Raw genomic sequence first — 26,685 nt, forward strand, 5'->3', positions numbered from 1 at the left:
TTTTTTTTTATTAAAGGGACTAATGATTTATCGTAGATACAGTTGTTGGCACATGTGTAAAATTTCTGTTTTCTGCAAAACACTCAAGGCCCCAGCCTAGGTCCTTCTCCACCATCATGCAACACGTCCGGAAAGTCTCCCTATACACACACTCCCGCCCCGCCCCACCCTCAACACAGAGTCCTTTACTTTGGTGCAATACACTTGATCCATCATTTAAAAAATGTATCATAGGGAGTCGGGTGGTAGTGCAGCGGGTTAAGAGCACGTGGCACAAAGCACAAGGACCGGTTTAAGGATCCCTGTTCCAGCCCCTGGCTCCCCACCTGCAGGGGTTGCTTCATAACTGGTGAAGCAGATCTGCAGGTGTCTGTCTTTCTCTCCCCCTCTCTGTCTTCCCCTCCTCTCTCCATTTCTCTCTGTCCTATCCAACAACAACAACAATAACTACAACAACAATAAAACAAGGGCAACAAAAAGGGAAAATTAATAATAAAAATGTATCATAAAATTTAAATCCTGGGCTGAGGAGACAGCAAAATAGTTATGCAAAAGGCTTTTGTGCCTGAGGCTCTGAAGTCCCAAATTTAACTCCCAGCACTACTATAAAACAGAGCTGTGCAGTGCTCTGGTGTCAGAGAGACTCTCTCTCTCTCTCTCTTTCATATATATATATATATATATATATATATCCATCCCTGTATCTTTCCCTCTGTATCTTTCTCATTAAAATAATATAGATAAAATATCTTTTAAAAATTAAATCTTATGATTTTAGCACCATTGTTACTAGTTGCCTCAAGCTGTTGTTTACTAAAGAACTAGAAACTTGATTTTTAGCTGGAACACTAAATTAAAAAGGAAAAACTATATAAGCCATCAGCTACTGACTGCTCTGAAGTAATGTTCATACAGGAAAGGCAGAATAAGTGTTTGGATTCTTTATCAGTTTTCATAGTGAGTTGGCTCCCTGACTCCTTTTTTTTTTTTTTTGCCACCAGGGTTATTACTAGGCTCAGTGCCTGCACTAGTAATCCACTGTTCCTGGATGCCGTTTTTCCCATTTTATTGCCCTTGTTCAAGTGCTTGTTGTAGTTGTTATTGTTGTTATAGCTGTTGTTGTTGTTGGATAGGACAGAGAGAAATCAAGAGAGGAGGGAAAGATAGAGGGGAAGGGACAAAGATAGACACCTGCAGACCTGCTTCACTGCTTGCAAAGCGACCCCTGCAGGTGGAGAGCTGGGGGCTCGAACCAGGATCCTTACTCTGGCCGTTGCACTTGCGCCATGTGCACTTAACCCGCTGCACTACCACCCAGCTCCCCCCCCCCCCATATATATACAGTGAATACAACTTTTTTAATTTAATTTTTTATTTATAGAAAGGAAACATTGACTAAACCTTAGGATAAGAGGGGCACAACGTCACACAATTCCCAACACCAGAACTCCGTATCCCATCCCTTCCCCTGAGAGCTTTCCTATTCTTTAACCCTCTGGGAGTATGGACCCAAGGTCATTGTGGGATGCAGAAGGTGGAAGGTCTGGCTTCTGTAATTGCTTCCCTGCTGAACATGGGCGTTGACAGGTCGATCCATACTCCCAGCCTGTCTTTCTCTTTCCCTAGTGGGGAAGGGCTCTGGGGAAGCAGAGTTCCAGAACACATTGGTGGGGTTGTCTGTCCAGGGAAGTCTGGCTGGCATCATGCTAGCATCTGGAACCTGGTGGTTGAAAAGAGAGTTAAAATACAAAGCCAAACAAATTGTTGACCAGTCATGGACCTAATGGCTGGAATAGTGCAAATGAAGAGTTGAAGGGAGTTTCCATTTTGTAGCTAGCTAGTAGGCATATTTTAGTTATATTCCAAAGGGCCTGTGGCTATACTAGTGTGTTTTTTGTTTGTTTATTTGTTTTATTGTGCTTGAAATCTGATATGCAGGTGGATTCTAATTATTGTCTGGGGAGATGATGTCATGGCTGGCAGAAGGACCAGAAAGCTGGATCAGGGAAGAGAGTAGCTCCCAAATATGAGAAAGGTGTATAAATATTGTTGACTGTAAACCCCATCATTTGATGTGATCTGGGACCCATATTCAGCTTAGGAGCCTATGTGACCTCTGCATCCCTGTAGATGTGCACTCACATTCTGTGGTCATAAGTAGGAATGTTCCAAGCTGCCCCAATATCAGGACCCATCTTCCTCAGGTGTAGCAGAGTATGTTGTCCAGCCTCCCTTTGGAGGATGGAACATTCTCTACCATTGTTGATCCAAGTTGAGGGCAAGGTCCTATGGGGGCCCACTAAGGGGTCTGTTTTGTTGTTCCTGCTAGGAATGTTCCTGGTAACAATGGAGAGAGGGGTTTATTCGAGGTCTAGGCCCATTATGTCTGTTTGGGAATCTCAGGACTCCAAGACTAGGGCCCCAGCTGATGGGGTGGCCTGATAGTGACTAAAGAGTCATCATTAAAGTATCTTTCTAATTTTTTTTTAAGAACCACAAAAGTATCTTTCTTAACTTCCTTTATCAGTCCATAGTTTGGATGTAATGAGTTGCCATTCATTGTAATGGTCTTTAATTTTTTAAAAATCAATTGTGACTTCTTTGACTGGACACAAGGGGGTCTTCAGTTGGGCTCCTGACCTCCGTAGATGCAGCCTGACTCTGCGAGGTCCAGGTGTCCCACGCTCACTGGGCTTGATTGAAGGCCTCAGCCACTTGAGCTTCCATAGAAAGACTACACGCTAACTGATTGCGCCACTAGAGCTCCCACTTGAGCTTCCAGGAACCCAGGTAAAGACTGTATTGTTGTCACTATGAGCCTAAGGCCGCAGGGGAAGCTCCAGGGGATTGTCAGAACCCCTCCCCCCAAAAAAACCTGTACTAAGTATATGGAGAAGGCACATGGATTTGCTTATTGCAGTAGAAGATGAATACTGAGAATTTTGTGATAAATCGGAGTCATACAGCAGTTCATTAGTTTATTGGTAGTTTTCTTCCTTCCTCCTCTTTCTTTTGTCCTTTTTGCCACCAGGTTTATCTGGGGCTCAGTACCTGACTGATGAACCCGCTAGTACTGACAGCCATTTCTCTTTTCTTCTCCTTCTTCTCCTTCTTCTTCTCTTTTTTCTCCTCCTCCTCCTCCTTCTTCTCCTCCTTCTCCTCCTTCTCCTTCTTCTTCTTCTCTGTCAAAACTGTTCTGCGGACAGAAATACCATCTTTCTCTTAACACTGGAAAAAAAACTCAGAGGTCACTCTAATAAATATTTATAGTTCTTCACATGCAGCTTTTTTTTTAAAACTCATCTTCTCTAAGCAGCAAAAATATCAATCGCAAAATATGCTTCATAGGGCTTAATAATTAGCCATTTTGCCACTGGGGTTATCACTGGGGCTGGAGTGCCTCTCTGAAGATTTCACTACTCCTGGTGGCCATTTTTTTTTTCTTATATAGACAGAGAGAAATAAGGAGAGAAGAAGGAGATTGAAAGCACCTACAGCACTGCTCCACCACTTATAAAAGGGGTTGGGAGTGGTCTGAACCTATCCCTAATTAGGCATTTTGATGACTGCTTATTCTAAACATCATGGTAGCAAGCTTCAGATTCTGTTTTTAAAACAATGTCTTGGGATGAAAATGTCTCAAAGACCTTACATACCCTCCTCTTAATAGACTGACTGAGTTGAACAGTTACCCAGAAACACAGAGGACTATTATGTTGAAATAACTGGGGCTCTTTGCCTCAGTTTACCATATATCAGCAAGTTAAATTACAACTGTGGAATCTATTAAAGAGCGTGTTAATAAGACCTCTATATTATATTGGATATGTGCTCTGAATATGGATTTTCTTTTGGATCATTTACTGCCACTCTCTGATAATCTCATACTAGTAATGTTTGAGTGGCAACCAAAGTAAATTCATAAATATGATATATTGGAAGCCCTGTTTTTCGTTTTTGAAATTGCTGTCATTTCTGATTGCAAATGGTATGACAGCATATGATTAGAGTAACAAGGACTTGGGAATTATATGTAGGACACATATCACTTTTAGCAAGTTTGGGTATTGAAGGAACTTAATAATAGATTTTTATAAAATCACAAAAAGCTACCTCCATGGACTTTAAATATGATAGATACGAAAGAAATTAATATTCTTGTACTCCATGGTTGGTTTGTGTTAATGAAAAGAAAAATTGGTGTGTACTCTTGAATTTTTTCCTTTTTTTTTTTAGCATTCTCTTTTTGTTTTGTGCTATAACTTACCTTTTATTTCATGCTAAACATAATAGGCCTGGAAAATCCTTCATTTTTAAAACCAGAACAAATGCTACTTTCAGACATACAGGTCAGTATCCAGCAAGATTTTGAGAAAGCTGATGTTGACAACATACTGTTCGGGATAAGGGGGCATGTAGTTCTACAATTCATTCCCCCATTTGTTCACTGGTAGTGCCTTTTGTGTTTAGAACAGCACATTTGCAATGACCTAGCTCCATTCCCATTTACTACTTAAGAGAAATAGGTATTGATGCCCACCAAAAGACATAAAGAACAGTGTTCATAGCAATTCTGTTAGAGATGGCTAATATTTGGAAACAGCTCAGGCATTCATCTGTGGTAGACTGGATGCCTACGGTAAGGTATATAGCATACAGTAAAATTCTATACAACAGTGGAACTGACCAACCTCTTCTTTGTGAAAGCTGAACAGTTCTCATAGATAAGATGTGGAAGGGAAGAAACCAGATACCAGCATACTACCTGCTCTTATGAGTTCACTATTCCATTTATATAAAAGGAAGCACAACTGATGGATGGAGACAGACATCAGAGGGCACTTGCCTATTAGAAAGGCGTGTGAGTCGATTGGGGAGGAGTACAAGATCATGATGGGATGCTGACAGGGTTGTGTGCCCTCATCTGTATGGTGTGACTACATGTGTATATACAAATTTATATGCTTTACTATATGTAAGATATACCTTATTTGAAAGATAGAAAACTCACATCTGCAAATTAGAAATGTTGTGAGAAGAGAGTATCATGAGCTAATAAGTGCAACCATTTATAAATATCTTCCAGATTCAAACCTTTTTTTATTAAGGATTTATTTCATTTTTTACCTATGGGGGAGAGAGAGAGAGAGAGATTGTTAGTTTCCCATGAGGCAAAGAAAAAGAACAGAGAAGCACAGGCGTGAATATCTCTTGCTTTACCAGTTAAACTGTTTCCTAGGTATGAAGTGGCAAAGGTTTTTTATTGTTGCTTTTTTTTTATCTCACTTTATGGAGGGGTGGTAATAGATTACATTGTAATTGTTAACCTCTCATTCCTCTATGAAAAGTGTTTAAAAAACACTTTTATCCCCTACTTTGGTATAATATGCCATATCCAGTCCAAGTTTCACTTTGTGTTTTCCCTTTCTGTCCCTGTTTCTTAAGTTCTACCTATGAGTGAGATCATCCAGTATCCAGCCATCTGTTTTTGGCCTATCTCATTTAACATGGTTCCTTTAGATTCCATTCAAGGTGATGCAAAGAAGATGATCTGATCCATTGTTAATAGCTGAGTAGTATTCCATTGTCTGTATATACCACAACTTTCTTAGCCACCATTGAGCTCTTGTGCCTTTATAGTGGATAGTCCTTGAAATAAACTTTAGAGGTTTGTATTGTTATGTGGAAATGTTATGCATATACAAGTAATTGTATTTTGCTGTGACTGTAAGCCATTAATCCCCCAATAAAGAAATTAAAAAATAAATAAATAACCTTTAAAGATTTGTGTTACTGATATAGTGGTGCAAGCTAACGCACATCAATGGTTTGCCCAAGTCAGGGACTCAAACCAGATCCTGTTTCCCAGCCCCTTTCTACCTCACCATGCTGCTTTTTATTCCTGTACCATTATTCTCTGCCTGTGCAAATCCAACCCTTTGTAGTTCTAACAGACAAAATTCGTGTTCTAGTAGGTGCTCGAGGGACAATTCTTAAAGATTCTAGATGGCATAAATGAAACTTTTAAGTGCCAAGTTAGCTATTGACTTTTCATATTTCTTTCTGCATTCCAGTTTATTACTTCTCCATTGTTTATTATTTCAAGGCCTTTTGCTTAGTTTGGTGGTTAAGACTACAAGAAAACTACTTCGTTCATCTATTCATAAGCATGAGAAGAAGAGACATAGCCAGAGCAGCACTCTGTGATGCCAAGAATTGAACTGGGACTTCACACTTAAAAGACTGATATTTTATCCACTGTGCCACCTCCTACACCTCCCATTTTACTTCTTACATCATATGTGAAACCATATATTGAGAATAGGACTGGCTGGGGTAGATAGAATAATGGCTATGCAAAGAGACTCTGATGCCTGAGGCTCCAGAGTCCCAAGTTCAATCCCCTGTGCCACCAGAAGCTAGAGTGCTCTGGTTAAAAAACAAACAAACAAACAAAAACTAAACTTAATGCTTCTTTTTATGCTTGGTAGTACTGATAGCAGCATATTCAATACAGCATGAATGGTAGGACCCAAATTTTCACACCATTTCTAGGTGTCAGGCAGTGATGGGACAGTTCCAAAATATTTGTCCATCGGTTTATTTTTGTGAGCCAAGGTCTCATGCATGTGTGATTTTACCACTCCACCACTCCCGGGTCATCTTGTTCAGAGAGTTGGGAAGGGGAGGGAAGGAGAAAGGAAGGAAGGAACATAACACTGGAGTTTCCCCTGGTATTGTATGGCATTTCTGCGTGAGGCCAGAGCTAGAACCTGGGCCTGGCGGACACATGCTTTACTTGATGAGCTACCTCTCAGCTGCTTCTCCATTTAATCAGAAAGGCCACAGAGTTTCTTAGTAGAGTCAGGATTCTAACCAGAGAAGTCCAGCTCTGGAAACATGTTCCTTCATCCCATCTTCTCTCAGAAGTTTTTATCTGTTTTGATTTCATTGAAGTCTTGTGAAAACTGAACATGGACCAAAGATGTTTATGAAATATCATATGCCAGTACAATCATAATGCAGTGTAAAATAGACATGTTCACTTGAATTCATGAAATAGATTTACTTCATTTTTTACTTTTGTAATTGAAACTTCCGTCTAAGGCGAAATAATCCTGGTTCTGACAAAAGGCTAAGTTGAAGCAAATGAGTCTGAGTCATCAGTTATTGTTAGACGAATCAAATTTTCATTTAAAATTTCTGTTCTGAGATTCAGGGTGTCAAGTTTGGATTGTTGAGACTGATAGCCTATGATCAATTTCTGAACTCTTCTGAATATTTTGTCAGTGTATTACGTTTTATGTATCAGACTGTAACTTTGAAATGGGAGAGGTTGTGGTGCTGTGCCTGTATACTTGAACTCTGAACATTCTTTGAGCAATTATGAATGTTCTTTTTTTTTTTTTTTTAGAAATTTTACTAAGTACTTTATTTTCAGTACTGCATACCTGCAACACATGTTTTGGCATAATGCTACATTATTAAAAAATAAAGCCTGTAAGATCTTTTAGATTTATTCAGATAATTTTTGTTTTAGTACCTTTAATAGTATGCCATTTCTTAGTTAAGATCTAAGGCAGCTACTAAAACAAAAAAAATGATGTTTTAATAGGATTTATCACAAAGTCCTAAAGACATTTATACTATATCATTTTTATTCACAAATGCTAATTATTTGATCAATTCAGTCCTTATTGAACGCCTTTATGTGCCAGGTACTTCTAAGCTCTAAGTATAACACAGTAAATAAGACAAATGTAAAGCTGAAGGGTTTTTTTTGTGTGCTTATAATGGAATAGTAATTATATTTTATTTATTTATTTATTATTATTATTTTTTTATTTAAGAAAGGATTAATTAACAAAACCGTAAGGTAGGAGGGGTATAACTCCACACAATTCCCACCACCCAATCTCCATAACCCACACCCTCCCCTGATAGCTTTCCCATTCTCTATCCCTCTGAGAGCATGGACCCAGGGTCATTGAGGGTTGCAGAAGGTAGAAGGTCTGGCTTCTGTAATTGCTTCCTCGCTGAATATGGGCGTTGACTGATCGGTCCATACTCCCAGTCTGCCTCTCTCTTTCCCTAGTAGAGTGTGTCTCTGGGGAAGCTGAGCTCCAGGACACATTGGTGGGATCTTCAATCCAGGGAAGCCTGGCCAGCATCCTGGTGGCATCTGGAACCTGGTGATTGAAAAGAGAGTTAACATACGAAGCCAAACAAATTGTTGAGCAATCATGGACCCAAAGCTCGGAATAGTGGAGAGGAAGTGTTAGGGAGTTACTCACTGCAAACTCTAGTGTACTTCTGCTTTCAGGTATGTATTTTGCAGTAGTTTATGGATACGTGTGAACATAAGCTCTCTCTCACAGAAACTGGTGTATATCTAGGTTATGGGACTTTGTTAGAAAGTGAACCACCTGAGATGAAATTAGAGTGTACTATAAAAGGAAAGGTCTCACCCGAGTAATGAAGCTGAAGGGTTGTCATGAATGTTCTAATGAGTATGTAGTACTATGTTTTTGAGTATAAGTCCTTCCCTACAAATGTAAAGAATAAAGCATAAAGTAACAACTGTTATTTTCACTACTGCAAATATTATTTGTTTTCATCAGAAAAAGTTTTTCTAGTTATAGTCAAAAGCTAGGAAAGCATATTCATTTAAAGCTTTCCACCACCACCCCTAAAAATTTACTCATGTATTCACTTAAAAATCTACTACATGACATTGGTCAGTTTAGACAAAGTCATCTGTCCTACTGTGATTCCATCCTGAGTTCCCTGGGCAGAGGACCTCACCAATGCTGCCTGGAACTTCACCTCTCCAGAGCCCTACCTCAATAGGGAAACATAGAGATAGGCTGGGACATTGATCAACCTGCAGAGAAGCAATTACTGAAGTCAGACCTTCCACCTTTTGCTGCCTATAAAGAATTTTGGTCCATACACCCAGGGGGATGAACAAAAGGGAAGTTTCCAATGGAGGAGGTGGGGCACAGAATTCTGGTGGTGGGAACTGTGTGGTGGATTTATACCCCTATTATCTTTACAATTTTATAAATCATTATTAAATCACTAATAAAAAATAAAACCTAAAAGAAAAAAAAAGACATCCATCTAAGAATGGGCAGACTAGAGGACTAAAACATTGAACTTAAAACCCTTTCTCTGGGGCGGGGGAGATAGCATAATGGTTATGCGAACAGATTCTCATACCTGAGCCTCCAAAGTCCCAGGTTCAATCCCCCCACACCACCATAAGCCAGAGCTGAGCAGTGCTCTGGTGTTTCTCTCTCTCTCCCTCTGCATCTCTCTCAAAAATGAAATAAATAAAATATTAAAAAAGAAAAACCTTTCTCCATTCCAAAGAAAGCTTTTTATCCCCCATACAGAAAAGGAAGCTCTTCCTGTCTGCCAATATTGATAGTTTCTGGCTGCCTTGCTTTAATAGGCAGTAATTTTAGTAGCGTGTCTTCAGAGTATAATTGAAAAAAATAATTTACTTGAAAAGAAATAACCCAAAGTTCTTTCATCCGGTGTTTCAGTTTGACCCAAAAAAAAGTACATTGTGGGATATTTATAGTATTTTTCAATCTATTTTTATCTCTAGACTAGGAGTGATAACTGATTTAGGGCACAGGGGTTAAAAACAGGAAATGTGGTTTATATAGTAGATAGTATGTAGTATCTCCAGTTTCCAAAGTTTGATTTCTTATAGTATTGATCGAAGAGTCTTATGTTTCAAAACAACATTATGCAGCATACCTTGAAATTAGTCTGTGTGTAAAGGAGTTGTCTGCCCAATTTTGACAGGAAATGCTTCATGGAAAAGTTTGCATTCTTGGTAAAGATTCAAATAGAAGAGCAGTTGTTATCTGTAATTACACCATCTTTTTTCACCAGCTTTCTCACGTTCTTTATATACTCAAATAAGTATATCGTGTGCTCCCTTTAGTGCCTGTGGCCTCTGTATTTTGATGAACATTTGGCATGTCATTGAAAAGTTTTATCATGATTATAATTCAGGAGGCACACATATTGTGAAGATTATTAATTATAGGAACTAGAGGGTCCGGGTGGTGGCGCACCTGGTTGAGTGCACATGTTGTAATGCGCAAGGACCCAGATTCGAGCCCCCGGTCCCCACCTGTAGGGGGAAAGCTTTGTGAGTGGCAAAGCAGGGTTGCAGGTGTCTTTTTGTCTCTTTCCCTGTCTGTCTCTCCCTTCCTCTTGATTTCTGACAGTCTCTAGCTAATAAATAAAGATAATAAAAAAATTTAATTCTAGTAACTAGAGTAGCCAAGTTAAAAAATAAAATAAAAGGCATGAAAAAAGAGAGTGTAATTTTCTAGGGCTTCTTCTGAATGATGGTTTGGTAAAAATCAAACAACTAAAAACTTGTCACTCAGCAATTCTTCTAGGACCATAGTTTATGTATATTCATTATAGTTAGATATTTATAGTCATTTAATATAGTATGTTTGTGGCATAAATACCATGTATTTATCGTAGTAGATACTAAAAGACTAATAGTCTTTTACACTAGTAGATAATAGTAGATACTAGTAGAATAAATCATCAATAAATAGAATGAAATAAATTATTAAATGAATACTAGAAGAGCACGCTGGTGTCGAATACTAGACAGCACTGAGAGTTAAAGAGGAAGATATACATGGATCAGCATACAGAATGCCTGTGATATATTGTGGAGGGATGTAAGCCAGTGTCAAGAGAGAATATATAACACAATCTCATATTTTAGGGAAAGGTTCATGTTCATCTTAGAAAAAGATCTGATAAAATATTCACCAAATTAATGAGAAGAATGTGAACATTTTCTGTGGAGATCTACCTAGCAGTATTGAAATTATTGATCTTAAGCCATGTAAAGAGTGGGCCTTTGGTTTTTAGTAGGTTTCTCCCCTTTTTGGTCACTATTTTCTCTGCAGTCACCAGTATAATCTGTCTCTTTTCTAACTCTAAGCTTGTAATCGGTAGACATTTGAGAAATACTTTTTAGTTATGTGTCTAGTCCCCAATTCAGTGCTCTCCCTACTTGATTTAAAAGAAGAAACTGACACAGAAAGTTAAGTCTTCTTTTCCACTTTGATGCATGAAAAACAAGACCTGCATTGTTAGAGAAGATGTTTATGTGGCTCAAGCCAGTTTACAGGAAGCCCACCCTGCGAGAAGCCTCCAGATTTCTTGCTTAGAGCACAGATGAGCTTTGTTTGCTCCATGGGGGAATTCCCACACTGGTCTACTCAATTAATTGCTAAGTGATAGTCTAGATTGATATTGTGTGGGTGGGGACACTTTTTGGTCAAATATCATGACACATTCTAATTTCATATTCAAAGAGTAGAAGAAATACATATTATAAATGCTTCGAAGCTGTTCTCATTCCCTTGCTTAAACAGCATGGAAAGTTGTGGGGGTTTATCTAAAGAGAACTTTTTCTAAAATAACAATACCTGTTACTACATCATAAGAATGTAGCTTTTATAGCTCCAAGAAGTCAGTTTGTCTTAGTTTTTCTGTGTACTATCTCCCAAGTGGTTCTGTAAAATTCACATTTGTAGCCCACTCCTGTTGGAGCTGAGAACAAAATTCACATTTCTCTTTTTAAAATTTTAAAAAATATTTTTTATTTATTTTCTCTTGTTGCCCTTGTTGTTTTTCATTGTTGTTGTAGTTATTATTGTTATTGATGTTGTCATTGTTAGATAGGACAGAGAGAAATGGAGAGAGGAGGGGAAGACAGCAAGGGGGAGAGAAAGATAGACACCTGCAGACTTGCTTCACTGCCTGTGAATCGATCCCCCTGCAGGTGGGGAGCCGGGGGATCAAACCAGGATCCTTGTCGGTCCTTGTGCTCTGCACCACATGCGCTTAACCCGCTGCACTACAGCCCTTCTCTCCAAAACTCACATTTCTTGACACATTCATTGTGTTCTACTGTAAGGCAATCTCTTATCTTCCAACGTATCCAGTGCAGAAATAAATATTCAGTAAGTATTTCATGTTTTCTTATTTGGGATAGTGTTTTTTTTTTTTTACTTAAGCATATAGCTAATAAATAAATAAATAATTAAAACATACTTCAGAAACAGATTTAAGTTCACAAATGTCCTGGTCTGCTGTTATTTTACTACTCAAGTTTTTTGTTTGTTTGTTTTGTTTTTCAAATGGATCCTGAGAAATTATTTATAAGGAATATTTTTTTCTTAAATACCTTAGAAGAGAATCTCTCCATTGCATAAAAACTGAGAAACATAAACTCTTATGTGTCTCATATATAGAATTTTATGATGATCATATGTAGAAAAACATTAATCTGCTTAGGATTCTGTTCTTCTTCTTCTAGCGTTTGCCCTTCTTCCGTAGCCAGTCAACAGTGTCAGGTTGAGCCTGATGTAAAGTTTCGAGACCTCCTTTGAATCTGGAGAGGGGGCAGTCGTTGACTATGTGGGTCATAGTCTGTCTGTAGCCGCAGGGGCAGTTCGGGTTGTCTCTGGCTCCCCAGCAATGGAACATAGCGGCGCACCGGCCATGGCCTGTTCGATAGCGATTGAGGAGAGCCCAATCGTAACGTGCTAGGTCAAAGCCGGGTTGACGCTCGCAGGGGTCTGTGATGAGGTGTTTGTTCTTTACCTCAGCTGACTGCCAACTCTGTTTCCAAGAGACTGGAACAGAGAAGTTCAGTGTAGGTGTAGGGGACCAGATTGGGTGACGAGACGTCAAGCGTTGAACATGTGCAGCTTGGCGGTACGAGAATCCGGCATGAAGCCCAGCCAGTCTCTCTTGGCGTTACTCTCGATCGCACTCTGTCATTTCACAAACATCTCATAAAAACTGCAGCAAAGGTGGGCACGAGGAATAACATCATTGCAAGACTGGCCATCTCCTCATGGGGCGCGAGCGCTTCCACACTACGATCATCATCTCTGGCATTATGCTATTCCACTGCAGAATACTGTGCCCCAGTATGGTTCCGTAGCCCCCATGTCCACTTGGTTGATTCCAAATTATATTCCTCCATGAGGATAATTTCTGGAACCATCTGTTCCACCCCAGTCCCATGGCTGCCAGTTCTTAGCAACATCGCCCCGCCAGATATTCGTCAGGATGCGGCATCATCTAAGTTCATTTCCCACGTCTACACTCGACCGGACCTGCCAATATACGCGGATATCTTCGCCCACCCTGTTCAACGCTTGACGTCTCGTCACCCAATCTGGTCCCCTAGGATTCTGTAATACCTGTTAACTCATTCATTCATCTTTGATCATGCACCATGTAATAATACGTTTTGAGAAATAGTGCTGTTAGGTGGTTTCAACAGTGTGCAGATTTTGTAGAGTATAATTACAGTAACCTTGATGGTATCACTTACTATATGGCTGAATGCTATGGCATATCATCTTCAGGGACAATCATATGTGTAATTCATTACTCACTAAAATGTCTTAAATGGCATATGTTATATTTAAAGAAACCCTAGGAACTTAGTGAGACAGATACAGTCTTTGCCTTTTTTGATTTCTTCTTCATAATATTTTTGAACATCTGCCATAAGCCAATCATTGTATTGCATGCTGAAAATGCAAAGAGGCAGGTGAGGTTTCTAGTACCTCCCTGTGTTTGTGGAGTTTACAGTTCAGCAGGGGACATGGTATTAATCAAGTAGTCACAGGAGTGAATGAAGCCTTGTCACAATGCAGAGCAGGGATCAGCACTGAACAGACACAAGAGGGTGATCTAGTGTACCACCTGGGAATTACAAGGGAGGCTGAGGGTGGGGAGTGAGCACAGCGAGGAACACTGCATCTTATTTCCCCTACATACAGTCTGCTGCTTGGCATGTGTATCATTAAAGTCTTAGAAATATCATTTAATCTAACAAATGGTGTACCTGTGTTAATAAGAAGAAAACTACACATCAGAACTTTGGCTTGGGAAGATAGCATAGTGGTTAAGCATAAAGACTCATGCCTGAGGCTCCAAAGTCCCAGACTTAATCCCCTGCACCACCTTAAGCCAGAAGTAAGCAGTGCTCTCCTGCCTCTCTCCTCTCTCTCCTCCCTCTCCTCTCTCTCCTCCCTCTTCTTCCTCTTCTCCCTCTTCTCCCTCTTCTCCCTCTTCTCTCTCATCTCTCTCATCTCTCTCTCTCTTCTCTCTCTCTCTCTCTCTCTCTCCCTTCTTTAAAACAGAAACAAGAACCATTCAGAAGCTTTGCCTCTTTGGCCACCAAAAGAGGATTATTATCTACTACCATACTGCCAGCTTTTTTTTTTTTTTTTGCCACCAGGGTTGTTTCCTGCATGATAAATTTACCACACCTGGCAGCCATTTTTTTCCCCTTAAATTTTTTTTTTTCTTAGAGACAGAGAAATTGAGAAGGAATTAGGAGAGAGAGACCTGCAGTAGCACTTACGAAGCTTTCTCCATGCAAACCAGATCCTTGTGTGTGGTAATGTGTGCTCTCTACCAGGTACACCACCACCTGCCCCCCCCCCCCAGCTGTGCTTGGATGAGGTGGAGCCAGTGAGGAGCCCTCCAACCCTTGATACCAGTAGGTTTTCCTTGGTACAGATTTTTGAGAGCTGAAAACATTCTGCATTTGAATTTGGAGCAGTCTGGATTTAACACAGAAGTTCTACAAACAGTTAAACTGGCTGCCATTAGTGTTCTAGTGGATCTGAAAGTCTCAGTGTGGATGCCTGAGTGACCATGCTGAGTGTGGAGAATGCAGTCTGGGGAAGGAAGACCAGCAGCTGCACTGTGACACCAGTTTTGTTCTACTGACTGATGAGTACGGTAAAGAGAGAAAGGAATTGAAATTCTTAATGAGGAAGACCACAGAGATCTTATCTGTGTCATGTTTATGAATCTTCAGACCTCAGTCCCCAGACAAGGATGCCATCTATCTCCAGACCCATGGCCCTGACTTTCCCCACCTTCCCCAAACACTATGCTTTAACCTTTCAAGAATTTCTGGTGATAGCAAGTAAGCATATCACCAATCAGTTTAATTGGAGTACAAAGCAAAAAAAAAAAAAAAGTAATAATAATAATAACCTTTTCATACATCTGCCTGGGACATGTTTGCTGTATACAGCATACACATAGACCTGAGCAGTATTGCTACTCAGCCTTTTCGCTCAGATCAAGTGTAGTACACATATACCTGAGCATCAGTCAGTCAGGATAGAGCTTAATGACCAAGCACTTTGTCATGTTAGATAGACATACTGGGGATATATACATAATCTACTAGGATGACAGAGGACCTAGTGGGGGTTGTATTGTTATGTGGAAAACTGAGAAATGTTATACATGTAAAAACTATTGTATTTACTGTCCATTGTAAAACATTAATCCCCTAATAAGTGAAAAAAAGGCTCCTGATGTCTGCCTCACAGTAACATCACAGAGTATAATCTCAACAAATGTTCTGTAAACAAATAAAACATTGTAATCCAGTCCCTTAGACTGACAACTTCAACCCAGCAGGCAATTAAAAATAAATAAATAAACAAACACTTCTTCATTTAACACGATGAGTAGCCTTTTTTAGAGATAGGTAAGCAGTGTTTCACCATTATTATTGTTGTGATTGTTAAGTCGTTACACCAACACATGCATTGCTTTGGAAGGTTATAATAATATTTCAATAAAAGGCTGGCAAAGTACCTCTCTCAGATGTTCTCCCTGTGCAAGACCCAGTTTTGAACCCAACTCCTACAACAATGGAGGAATCTATGATATTTCCTCCCTACACACTCCCCCCCCCCCCGTTACTATCTGGAAAAGTTGAATAGTGAAGCTCTGGTGATGATCCAAAGTAATAGTAGGAGGAGAAATAATAACAATATTTCAGTGACCTGTGCTTCAAATTAACATGCCTTACTGACCTGCTTTGTGGTTTGACAAGCTATTCTATTTCTGTCCATCCCTAGGACCACAAAATTTTCCCTTCTCTTTTCCAACATTACCACTTACCTCTGAGAATGTCATTTGTCATATGGAAGAGGGTGTAGAAGGAGGTATAGCTATTTCATTTTCTTCTATTTATAAAAGTAAATTTTCAAATGCACATTGCTTTTACTTGCCCAAGGTTAATGCTCTATACTCCTTCAAGTATACTTTCCTTGAGAGACCGGTAGTCAGCCTAAAACAGGAAGCTAGATTTTACATTTAAAAAAATTGCTATCAACAGAAATATGGTTCTAATGATTAAAACTATCTTTGTCTAGTCACCGATTTGTCCTTAGACTCGCACTAAGTAATTTAGACTTACCGCTTTTACAGATTGTTAAATTAGTAATGCTTTCTTGGGCTGATAGGTTCAATACCAGGAAGTATTCTTCCTCTCAGGGTCAGAGTGGGAGTCAAGTTTATAGCATACTGTCACTGAGCAAAGGACATTGTGCTGCTCATTCTAAGTTTAATTTGCTGCTTTTCAGTCAGCACTCTGGCCCCACTCTGCTCTTTTACATTGAAAAATTTAGGTGTTGAAAACTGGCATCATGGTGAGAACATTGCTGGAGCCCGGAGTCCTGACACTTGTCCAGAAAATGGCCTTGAAAAGACTGACCCATACATAGAATGGAGATTGGTTTTCTTTTTTTATTGTTGTATCTGTTTGTTTTTTGCTTTTACGTTCCTTAGTTTATCATTGGCCCCTTAATACACATATATTTTGAGTAACTGTATACTGCCATGTTCATAGATATGTGACTTAGTCTACCAACAAGCTGCAGTTTTAAAGTTTTCTTACTTAAATAGTGATTATGGACTTGGTCTGAGGCACCCTTGCTCTTCCACACATGTGGAAGAACTGCCCAGAAAGCAGTAAACAAGATGAGACAAACTGACCTTGGCAATCATGATCACATGTCACATCTTGGTCTCCCTTAATACCCTGATTGTCACAGGTGAACAATCCAGTATAGTATTATTATTATTATTATTATTATTTTATTTATTTATTGTGGTCTGGCTTTGTTCCTACAGAAAGAAAGCTTTTTGGTCTTGAGCACAAGTTCGCTTATTTCACTTTCACTTACAGTGGGCTCCTTCTGGTCCCTCCCACCTGCCAGATGAGACTTGTTATCTTGCAATTATCCTATTTCTAAAAAAGAACCAACTAATCCCTGGATTGTGTTGAATTACTCTACAATCAGTTTTCTCCGTTATTCTATTGACAAAATAGAACTAATTCTACTTAAACCATTGTACTCCAAATAGCTAAAAATCAAATCAGCTTCTTAAGCAGTGTACCTGTTTATATACTACAGGGTGGCAGAATTAATCGCTAGCTATATATTTAGAATCTGCAAATGCCAATTGAAAGTTATGGTAGCTCTTGACCATTATTTGAAGTTACCAAAATAATCAGTAGCTTGGATAATATTATGTAAAAAGATTTTTCTTAATATTACTAATGTTAACATCAATGGTTTTACTATATAGTAGACTTGTCTCTATTGTTTTTTTTAATTTCCTTTCTTAATTTTTTTTAAAATTGTTTTTTTATTTGATAGGAGAGAGAGAAACTGAGAAGGAAAGGGAAGGTAGAGGCGGAGAGAAACACCTGCATCATCGATTCACCTCTAGTGAATTTCCCTCCCACTGCAGGTGGGGACCAGGGGCCTTGTAGCTGTGTCTTTGCACATTGTAATAAAAGCACACCCCAGCCTCTGACTTCTCTGTTCTGTAGAGAAAAAATTCTCAGTCTGTGCAGTTTATTTTAAAACACACTCAGAATAATCTAAGAGAATAATTGAAAGGGAATAATTGTCTTAAAGTTAGTTACAGTAAATTTCTACGGTAGATTTTTAAAAAAATTTTCCCTTTTGTTGCCCTTGCTGTTTATCATCGTCATCATTATTATTGTTGTTGTTGTTATTGTTATTGCCTTCGTCATTATTGGATAGGACAGAGAGAAATCTAGAGAGGAGGGGAAGACAGAGATGAGGAGAGGAAGAGAGACACCTGCAAACCTGCTTCACCACCTGTGGAGCGAACCCCCTACAGGTGGGGAGCCGGAGGCTGGAACCAGGATCTGATGCCAATCTGTGCACTGTCTGCCATGTGCGCTTAACCAGCTACACCACTGCCCGGCTTCCTCACAGTAGTTTTTTAACAATTTTTTCTTACAAAATAATATCATAATATCAAGAGCAATTAATATCAAGAGCAAATAATATCAAGAGCAATTATGAGAATTATCTCTTACTCTGTAAAGTATTTACTGTTCTTATACTCATTGATAGAAAGAAAGCAATACTCCTGGCTTTCTTGCCAAAAGTCACAATTTGCAGGAGTGAAATTGGTGTTTGACACAGAGTAATCTAACTTTAGACTCCTGCACTCTTGACTCTTGTGGTAGCTTGCTTTGAGTGATGAGGTCTTTTTCATTAATTCTGTATTGTCTTGAAATCTTGTGTCTTTTGTAATACTCTTCAAGTTGTTTTACAGAATCCTATTGAGTACAAGTTCACCACTTTTCCTAAAAAGTAATTTTCAAGATTAAAATCTCCATGCTTTATCACAATTGTACATTTACCTTTACAAGGAAGATGTTATGATAATTGTTTTAGTATGTGTCTTGTCAGCTCTATCAGATGAACTTGTTTTCTGATTATCTTTTGTTAATGTGAGTTTGCGTTTGTATATACGCATATGTGCACTTATGCATATATGTAAAGAAATTGATGGGCATATTTAAATTTTGACTTTGAAGCAGACTTACAGAGGGCATAATCACTGACAGAAATGAAAAGGTAATGAAAGAAAACTCCAAGCTAATTTGGCCTGTCACAATTTGCTTCTCAAGAGGAAATAGACAGTGATGGTGTTACTTTCTGTTTCTCCTTAGTGAACTCTAAGCAGTAGAGTTTACTGTTGCATATGCCAACAGGAGACATGTGCAGCTTGTGTTTAAATTAATCTTTCCTTCCCCCATTTTGATTTCAGGTGTCAGAAACTATTTAAAAGAAGCGCTGGTGAATATAATTGCTGTGCATGCAGAGGTAAACTATCATTATATCTTCCTTAAGAGATGGGTAACTGGAAAAGAAAAAGGAGATGAATTTGATGGCTTTTTGTGGTGCTCTTCCCCTCCTCCCCTTCAGCAGAACAGACCTTGGATATAAATAAGATACAATTGTACTTTCATACACACAGAAATTTTTAAGTCTTTTTCTGAGATTATCGTTTTTTTTCTTATGATTAAAACTAAATGTTTTAATATTTTCTAAGTGAAGAGAAAGAAGATTAAAATATAGTTTCCCCTTATCTGAAATTTATCAAAAAAAAAAAAAAAAGGAACTTTTATTTTGGAAGATTCACTAAACTTAAAAAAAAAAAAAGATGAAGAAGAACTAGTGTGTAAATAAGCTTTAGTGCCTTAGTCCTATAGCAGTTCGACCTTACACAGTGACTGAAATTCCAGAATTGTGGACTAGGGAGCTAACAATTTAGGAAGAAGGTACCTGCTTTCCTATCAGAGTCTGACTTAGGTACTTGTGTCAGTGCTTCTGAATCACACTAACAGTTGTCCTCACTTGAATCATTATCACAGTACTCTTCATATTAACACCCTACTCAATATCCTTCTTGGGAGGGCTCTTCTCAAGAACATCAAAAGAAAAGACCACAGCCACCACGATTGCTACCACTATGACTACCTCATCTGTAATTTCACAATCCATTACTCACTGTTTTGTCAGTACTTTCAGGGGGTATGCCTCACAGTCCGATGGGCACCCAGATAAAATGAGGCCAGCATGGAAGATTATCATTAGATAATATTTCAACTCTTGCTCTAGTGCCGTCTGGGCTGTATATATCAGGCATGATTAGGTGTATTTTACCTCCTACCTCCCTAGGTTACCAGCTATCAAGGTAAACTGGAAAAACACAAACAAAAGTGAGTGAAGAAAACTAACACCAGCTTATTTCCGATTTTGTATCCGAGTTTGAAGCAACTAAAGCAGAAAAACACAGTGTGCTATTTTTTGATTTCTTAGTAAAGGAAAGCATGTAAATTCCTCTAGACTTAAGTTGGTGGTAGGAGTGATACGCAGGAACTTATCATAGGAAGATAAGAAATTGCATTTATGTGACTACATCTGCCTCTTAAATCATTATTTCCCCCAATAAAGTGATTTGGAAAAAATAAAATTAAGGGGCTGGGTGGTAGCGCATCTGGTTGAGCTCACATATAACAATGTGCAAGGACCCGGGTTCAAGCCTCCGGTCCCCACCTGCAGGGGGAAAGCTTTTCGAGTCGTGAAGCAGTACTGCAGGTATGTCTCTCTGTCTCTCTTCCTCTCTGTCTCCCCCTACCATCTTGATTTCTGGTTGCTCTACCCAATAAATAAAGATACTAATTTTTTAATTAAGCTTTTATATGACATAATTCACATAGGAATTTATCACCTCTTTTTATAATAAGTAATGTTTTCAATTTTGATGTTAGTGAGGATATAAAACTATTTTCCTGTTATATGAGCTTCCAATAAGATAAAATGAAAGTAGTTTAGTGGTAGAGTACATGCCTTCCCTGTGTGAGGACCTAGGTTTAAAAAAACAACAGGAAGAAGATTCCATGGATGGATGGTAGAGCTTTAATGTCTTTCTCAATCCCCACTCCACCCCCCAGAAAAAAACAGACTAAAGTTGGCTTAGAGACACAGCTCAAGGATATCCCACATGTGCAGGCCCTGAGTTCATTTTCTAGCAACACATTAAAAAAATAATAAAATTCAGTTATCACTCAATGAAAGTATTTATTTTTGTGGTAGGTGAGCAGGCAATAATTAGAAGAATTACAAAGTCTGTGGACATTTTTTAATGATATTGGTGATTCCTAAAAAAGCAGCTTTGATTAATGTCCATTGTCAAGAACCATGAAATTATTTGTATTAGACTTTTTAGTTCCCCTTTTAATTTATCCCAGACTGAAAATTAAAATTCATTCCTTTATAAAGCTTGTTATTTATTGTTTCCCATTGACATTAACTTGACAAAAGTTTTCTCCAACATTAGGGGTGTTTGGGTTAATGCTGGTTGTTCAATCTGAAATAAAGAAAAACTAAAAAGCAGATAGGATTATATTATAAAATATTTCACCAAACTTTGAAATACTGACTTACCTGGGCAGATGACCTCACCAGCATACCCTGGAGAGCCCTGCCCCATTCCTGCCCCAGGCTGTGAGGATAGATTGACCTGCCAATGCCCATGTTCAGCAGAGAAGCAATTACAGAAGCCAGACTTCCCACCCCATAATGACCCTGGGTCCATGCTCCCAGAGGGATAAAGAATAGGAAAGGTTTCCAGGGAGGGGATGGGAGACAGAACTCTGGTGGTGGGAATTGTGTGAGATTGTACCCCTCTTATCCTATGGTCTTGTTGATATTTTTTGTTTTAAATAAATTTATAATAATAAATAAATAGAAAATTTGAAAATAATTTCTATGTCAAATAAAAGGAAATATTAGATAATAAAATATAGAGCCTGAAATCTGATATGCAGGTGAATCCTAGTAATTGTCTGGGAAGATGATGTCATGGCTGGAAAAAGAACCAGAAAGATGGGTCAGGGAAGAGAGTAGCTCCCAAATATGGGAAAAGTATATAAATATTGTTGACTATAAACCCCATCAATTTGGTCTGATCTGCGGCCCATATTCAGCTTAGGAACCTATGTGACCTCTGCATCCCTGTAGATCCGACCTCACATTCTGTGATCATGAGTAGGAACATTCCAAGCTGCCACAATATCAGGACCTGTCTTCTTCAGGTGGAGCATAGAGTATGTTCTCCAAACCCTTAGACAGCAGGAACCTCTATAGAGCCTATATTTCCCCAGTCCTGAAATCTCTATAGAGTGGGGCTCACTTTCCTGAATGCTTCTCTCAGTTCATACCAAATGATATCGAATCTGCTGATCCCAACCTAATCAATGCAATGACTACCACCTTGGTATGCTTCACTTCAGACTATGTCCAGAGATATCAAGCATGGAATGTCAACCCTTCAGTCCCATTACTCGGGTGAGACCTTTCCTTTCATAGGATTCTTTAATTCCATTTCAGGTGGTTCACTTCCTAACAATGCCCCAAAGCCTAGATATAGACCAGGTCCCATGAGATAAGGCATATGTTCACATGCATCCATAAAATAGGGCAAAATATATACCTGGAAGCAAAAGTACACAATAGTCTGCAGTGAGTCAATATCAAGTTCATAATGAAATAGTGTCTACTTGGACTTACCCTCCTCACCTATTTCCTTTTATACTTCCCTCACTCACTTCCAAACTATCCTTACCAAAGCAAGGACTGAAAAGCCAAATAAGGGCAAGAGACTGGCATACTTTAACAATGACTCTTTAGTCTCTCTCAGGCCACCCCATCAGCTGGGACCCTACTCAGGGAGTCCTGAGGTTCCCAAACAGACATGATGGGCCTAGACCTTGAATAAATCCCTCTCCCTAATATTACCAGTCATCTCTATCAAGAACAACACAATAGACCCTTTTGTGGGCCCCCATAAGACCTTGCCCTCAACTTGGATCAACAGCAGTAGAGAATGTTCCATCCTCTGGAGGATGGAGAACATACTCTGAAGAACTTTTTTTTTTCTGAAGAACTTTTTTTATCCCAAACTTAAGTTCGTTTCTACCATCATGCACCACAACCCCAAGGCCCCCTTCTCTTCTCCAAGTTTCAGTTTGTTTTCCCTTTCTGTTCTTGTTTCCTAAGCTTCACCTACAAGTGAGATCATTCAGTGTATGCTCTCTTTTTGGCTTACCTCACTTAACACAATTCCTTCAAGTCTCTTCTAAGATGAGGCAAAGGAGATGACCACCATTTTTAGGGGATAGGTAGTATTCTCTTGTGTATATATTTAACAACTTTCTCATCCATTCATCTATTGGGGTGCTTCCAAGTTTGTGTTGTGCCCCAGTTGTGTTGTTGTGAACATAGGTGTACATAGATCTTTTTTTATGGTTTTTTAAATTAATTAATTAATTAACATATTAACAAAACCATAGGACAAGACGGGTACAACTCCACACAGTTCCCACCACCAGATCTCTGTATCCCATCCCCTCCCCTGATAGCTTTCCTATTCTTTATCCCTCTGGGAGTATGGACCCAAGGTCATTGTGGGATTTTGATGGGTATTTCTCTTTCCTTTGAATAAATACCCAGGTGAGAAGTTGCTGAGTCATAAGGTAGGTGGATTTCTATGGTTCTGAGAAATTTCCAGACTGTTTCCACTAGGTTTGGACCAATTTATATTCCTACCAGCAGTAAGTGTTCTTTTTTCCCCTCCTTGTTGCCAAAACTTGCCATTTCCATCCTTTCTAATATATGACATTCTTTCAGGTATAAAGTAGTATCTTCTCTTCATTTGCATTTCTCTGACAGTCAGTGACCTTTACCACTTTCTCCTATCCAAGTACTAACCAGGCCCAACCCTGCTTAGCTTCCACAATCAGACGAGATCAGGCATGTTGAGGGTGGTATGGCCGTCGAAGACCACTTTCTCGTATTCTGTTGGTTCTTTGGATCTTTTCTTAGGTGAAGATTCTCTACGTGTTTATTTTTATGAGACAGACTAGAGCACTGTTCAGTTATGGTATATGGTGGTGCTGGGGATCCAAGCCAGATCCTCATGCATAAAAGTCCTGTGCTCTAATACTGAACTATCTCCTCAGCCCTTCAAAAAATACTTATTGGGGCCAGGTGGTGGTGCACTCATTATAGTGAGCAAGGACCTGGCTTCAAGTTCTTGGTCCCCACCTGTCAGGAGAAGCATCACTTTCTGTCTCTATCCAAAGTAAGTGAATGAATAAAAATTAAAAACAGTTAAGTATCCTTAAAAAAAAAAAAAAAGCATTGCCTTTTTTTTTAAAAAAAAAAAAAGGTTATTCACTTATTTTTTTTTTTTAGTGAGAATCTTATTTTAAACTTTCTACCAGGTGTTTACTATTTCCAAGGATTTGGTGCCTCGGGTCCTGTCGAAAGTGGTAGAAGCAGTTTCTGAGGAACTGAGTCGACTGATGCAGTGTGTTTCCTCTTTCAGCAAAAATGGAGCATTGCAGGTACAACAATCATTCCATCCCACGTTGGACTTTCATTTTTTACTTCAACCTCTTTAGTTATCTGTCTTCAGATATACAGGTGTTTTTTTTTCCCCATAGACTTGATTGCAAGTCACCTACATCTCTTTTGCATTAGCCATTGTCTATAAGTCCTAGAGCGTGTGTCTCTAGAGTAGAGCAGGATCTTGACAGCTCTTGTGAAGCTGTCTGAGTGCTCACATCTCCTGAACGTCTGCAGTCTTTTCATTCTCTACTTGTCTTCACTACATGCAATTTCACAGGAAATTTCAGTCAAAATCACAAACAGCTACAGGCAGTAGACGTGGAGAAAGAAGTAGATAGAGGCAGTATAATCAAATGATGATGAAGCTATACTAAGAAGCCCAATTAGAACGCTAGCAATTAGAAAAGGATGGCAGAGGACCTAATGTTATGTGGAAAACTGGGAAATGTTATGCATGCACAAACTATTGTATTTACTGTCGACTGTAAAACATGAATCCCCCCCTCAATAAAAAAAATTTTTAAAGTAACCACTGGAAAAGGACCATAAAAAAATAAAGAAAATTCTAGTAACTGAAGAAATGTTTCCCCAAAGGCAAGGATTTTTAGTTTGTGTCTAATATAGGTTAATCACTTACTAAAGCAAAGAAAACAAAGATTAACAATTTTAGAGACATATTATAGAAATATAGCTTCTTCACAGCTTAACATTCACAGTGTCCAGGATGCAACCCAAATTTAATGGAAACACACAAACAAGTACTATGACACATTCTCAATAGAAAAAGTAAAAAGTCCACTCAGACCAATTTGGGGACAACCCAGTTGTTGGAATTAGAAGGCAAGGATTATAAAAACAACTGCATTCTGTGACAGAAAGGAAACTGTGGAGACTGGGTGGTGGCACACCCAGTTAAGCATGCATGCTACTATGTGCAAGGACTCGGGTTCAAGCCCCTAGGTTCCCACCTGCAGGAGGAAACTTTACAAGCAGTGAAGCAGGTCTGCAAGTGTCTCTGTCTCTCTCTCTTCCTTTCTATCCCCCTTCCCTCTCAATTATTCTCTGCCCTATCTTAATTAATTAATTAATTAATTAATTAAAGAAACTATAGTCTTGGGAAATAATTACAAAGGAAAACTCAATAGAAGCATGGAAACCCTTATAGAGGAACTAAATGGAAAATCTTCTACGAAAAAATACAATGTAGGAATTTGAAAAGCTGCTAGGTAAGAGGGTCAACTGGCAGTATAGAATCTGCATACCTACCATGATGCCAGCCAGACTTTCCTGGGCAGACCCCACCAGTGTGTCCTGGAGCCCCACTTGATCAGAGCTCTGCCCCACTAGGGAAAGAGTGAGGCAGGTTGGGAGTATGGATCGACCTGTCAACACCCATGTTCAGTGGCAAAGCAATTACAGAAGCCAGACCTTCCACCTTCTGCATCCCATAGTGAACCTGGGTCCAGACTCTCAGAGAGACAAAGAATAGGAAAACTGTCAGGGGAGAGGATAGGATACGGAGTTCTGATGGTGGGAATTGTGTGGAGTTGTAGCCCTCTTATCCTATGGTCTTGTCAGTGTTTCCATTTTATAAATAAATTTTTTTAAAAATCTGCATACCTGAAGTTGCTAGTTTGATATCCAGAAGTGCATGAGGTAGAATGGAACTCTGGCATCTCTGTCAATGTCTCATAGGAAACATTCTCTTTATCTCTTTCTTTCTCTTGCTGTCTTTCTTTCTTTCATATGTAATCAATAAAATAAGTATTTAGAACTATCTAAAGAGATCAAGAAAAAAAAGTCAGGGAATTTATAAAGCAGCCTAAATAATTCACTATGGGGGGGGGGGCAGGTGACTGCACATCCAGCTAAACACACTTAGTACTGTGTGGAAGGACCTGCACAAAGACTGGAGTTCGAGCCCTCGCTCCCCACCTGCAGGGGGCACGCTTCACGAGTGCTGAAGCAGATCTACAGGTGTCTCCCGTTCTCTTTCCTTCTCTATGTCCTGCTCCCCTCTCAATTTCTTTCTGTCCTATCCAATAAAATAGAAGGCAGGGTGGAGGAAAAATGGCCACTGGAAACTGTGGATTCATAGGGCCAGCAATGAGCCCCAACAATAATCTTGGAGGAAAAAAAAAAGAAAAGGAAATGATAATAATTCAATATGGAAAACAGAGAAAAGAACAATTGAGGGAATAAAATAATCAGAGCACCAGGGAGTCCTAGGACGCTGCCAGTAGATCTAGTGTCCAGGTAATCTGACCTCTGAGTCAGTATAACCAAGGAGCACATAAAAGGACAGTCAACATCATTAGTTCTCAGGAAAATGAAAATCCAGCAATGCAGTAAGACACTAGTACACCACCCTCCAGTGAAGAGAATTAAAGACTGAAAATACCAAGAGCTGGAAAGAGGAGAAATTAGAGCTCTCACATGATGTCAGTGTATAGTAGTACACTTACTTGGTAAAAGCTCTTAACATTCTTTTAAATCTAAACATACACATATCCTATGGCCCAGCCATTCCAATGCTGAGTAT

General features: G+C 39.1%; 1 protein-coding gene across 1 annotated transcript in view; it reads left to right on the forward strand.

Moving 5' to 3' along the window:
* Positions 1-26,685, forward strand: part of EXOC2 (exocyst complex component 2) — a 182,056-nt gene that overhangs the window by 142,782 nt on the left and 12,589 nt on the right. The window contains exons 24-25 of the mRNA XM_060189160.1: positions 18,994-19,049; positions 24,017-24,139. Coding sequence (XP_060045143.1) covers positions 18,994-19,049; positions 24,017-24,139 — 179 coding nt within the window. The remainder of the gene's footprint in view (positions 1-18,993; positions 19,050-24,016; positions 24,140-26,685) is intronic.

Source organism: Erinaceus europaeus, chromosome 4 (assembly GCF_950295315.1).
Source record: "Erinaceus europaeus chromosome 4, mEriEur2.1, whole genome shotgun sequence".
Lineage (NCBI taxonomy): Eukaryota > Metazoa > Chordata > Mammalia > Eulipotyphla > Erinaceidae > Erinaceus > Erinaceus europaeus.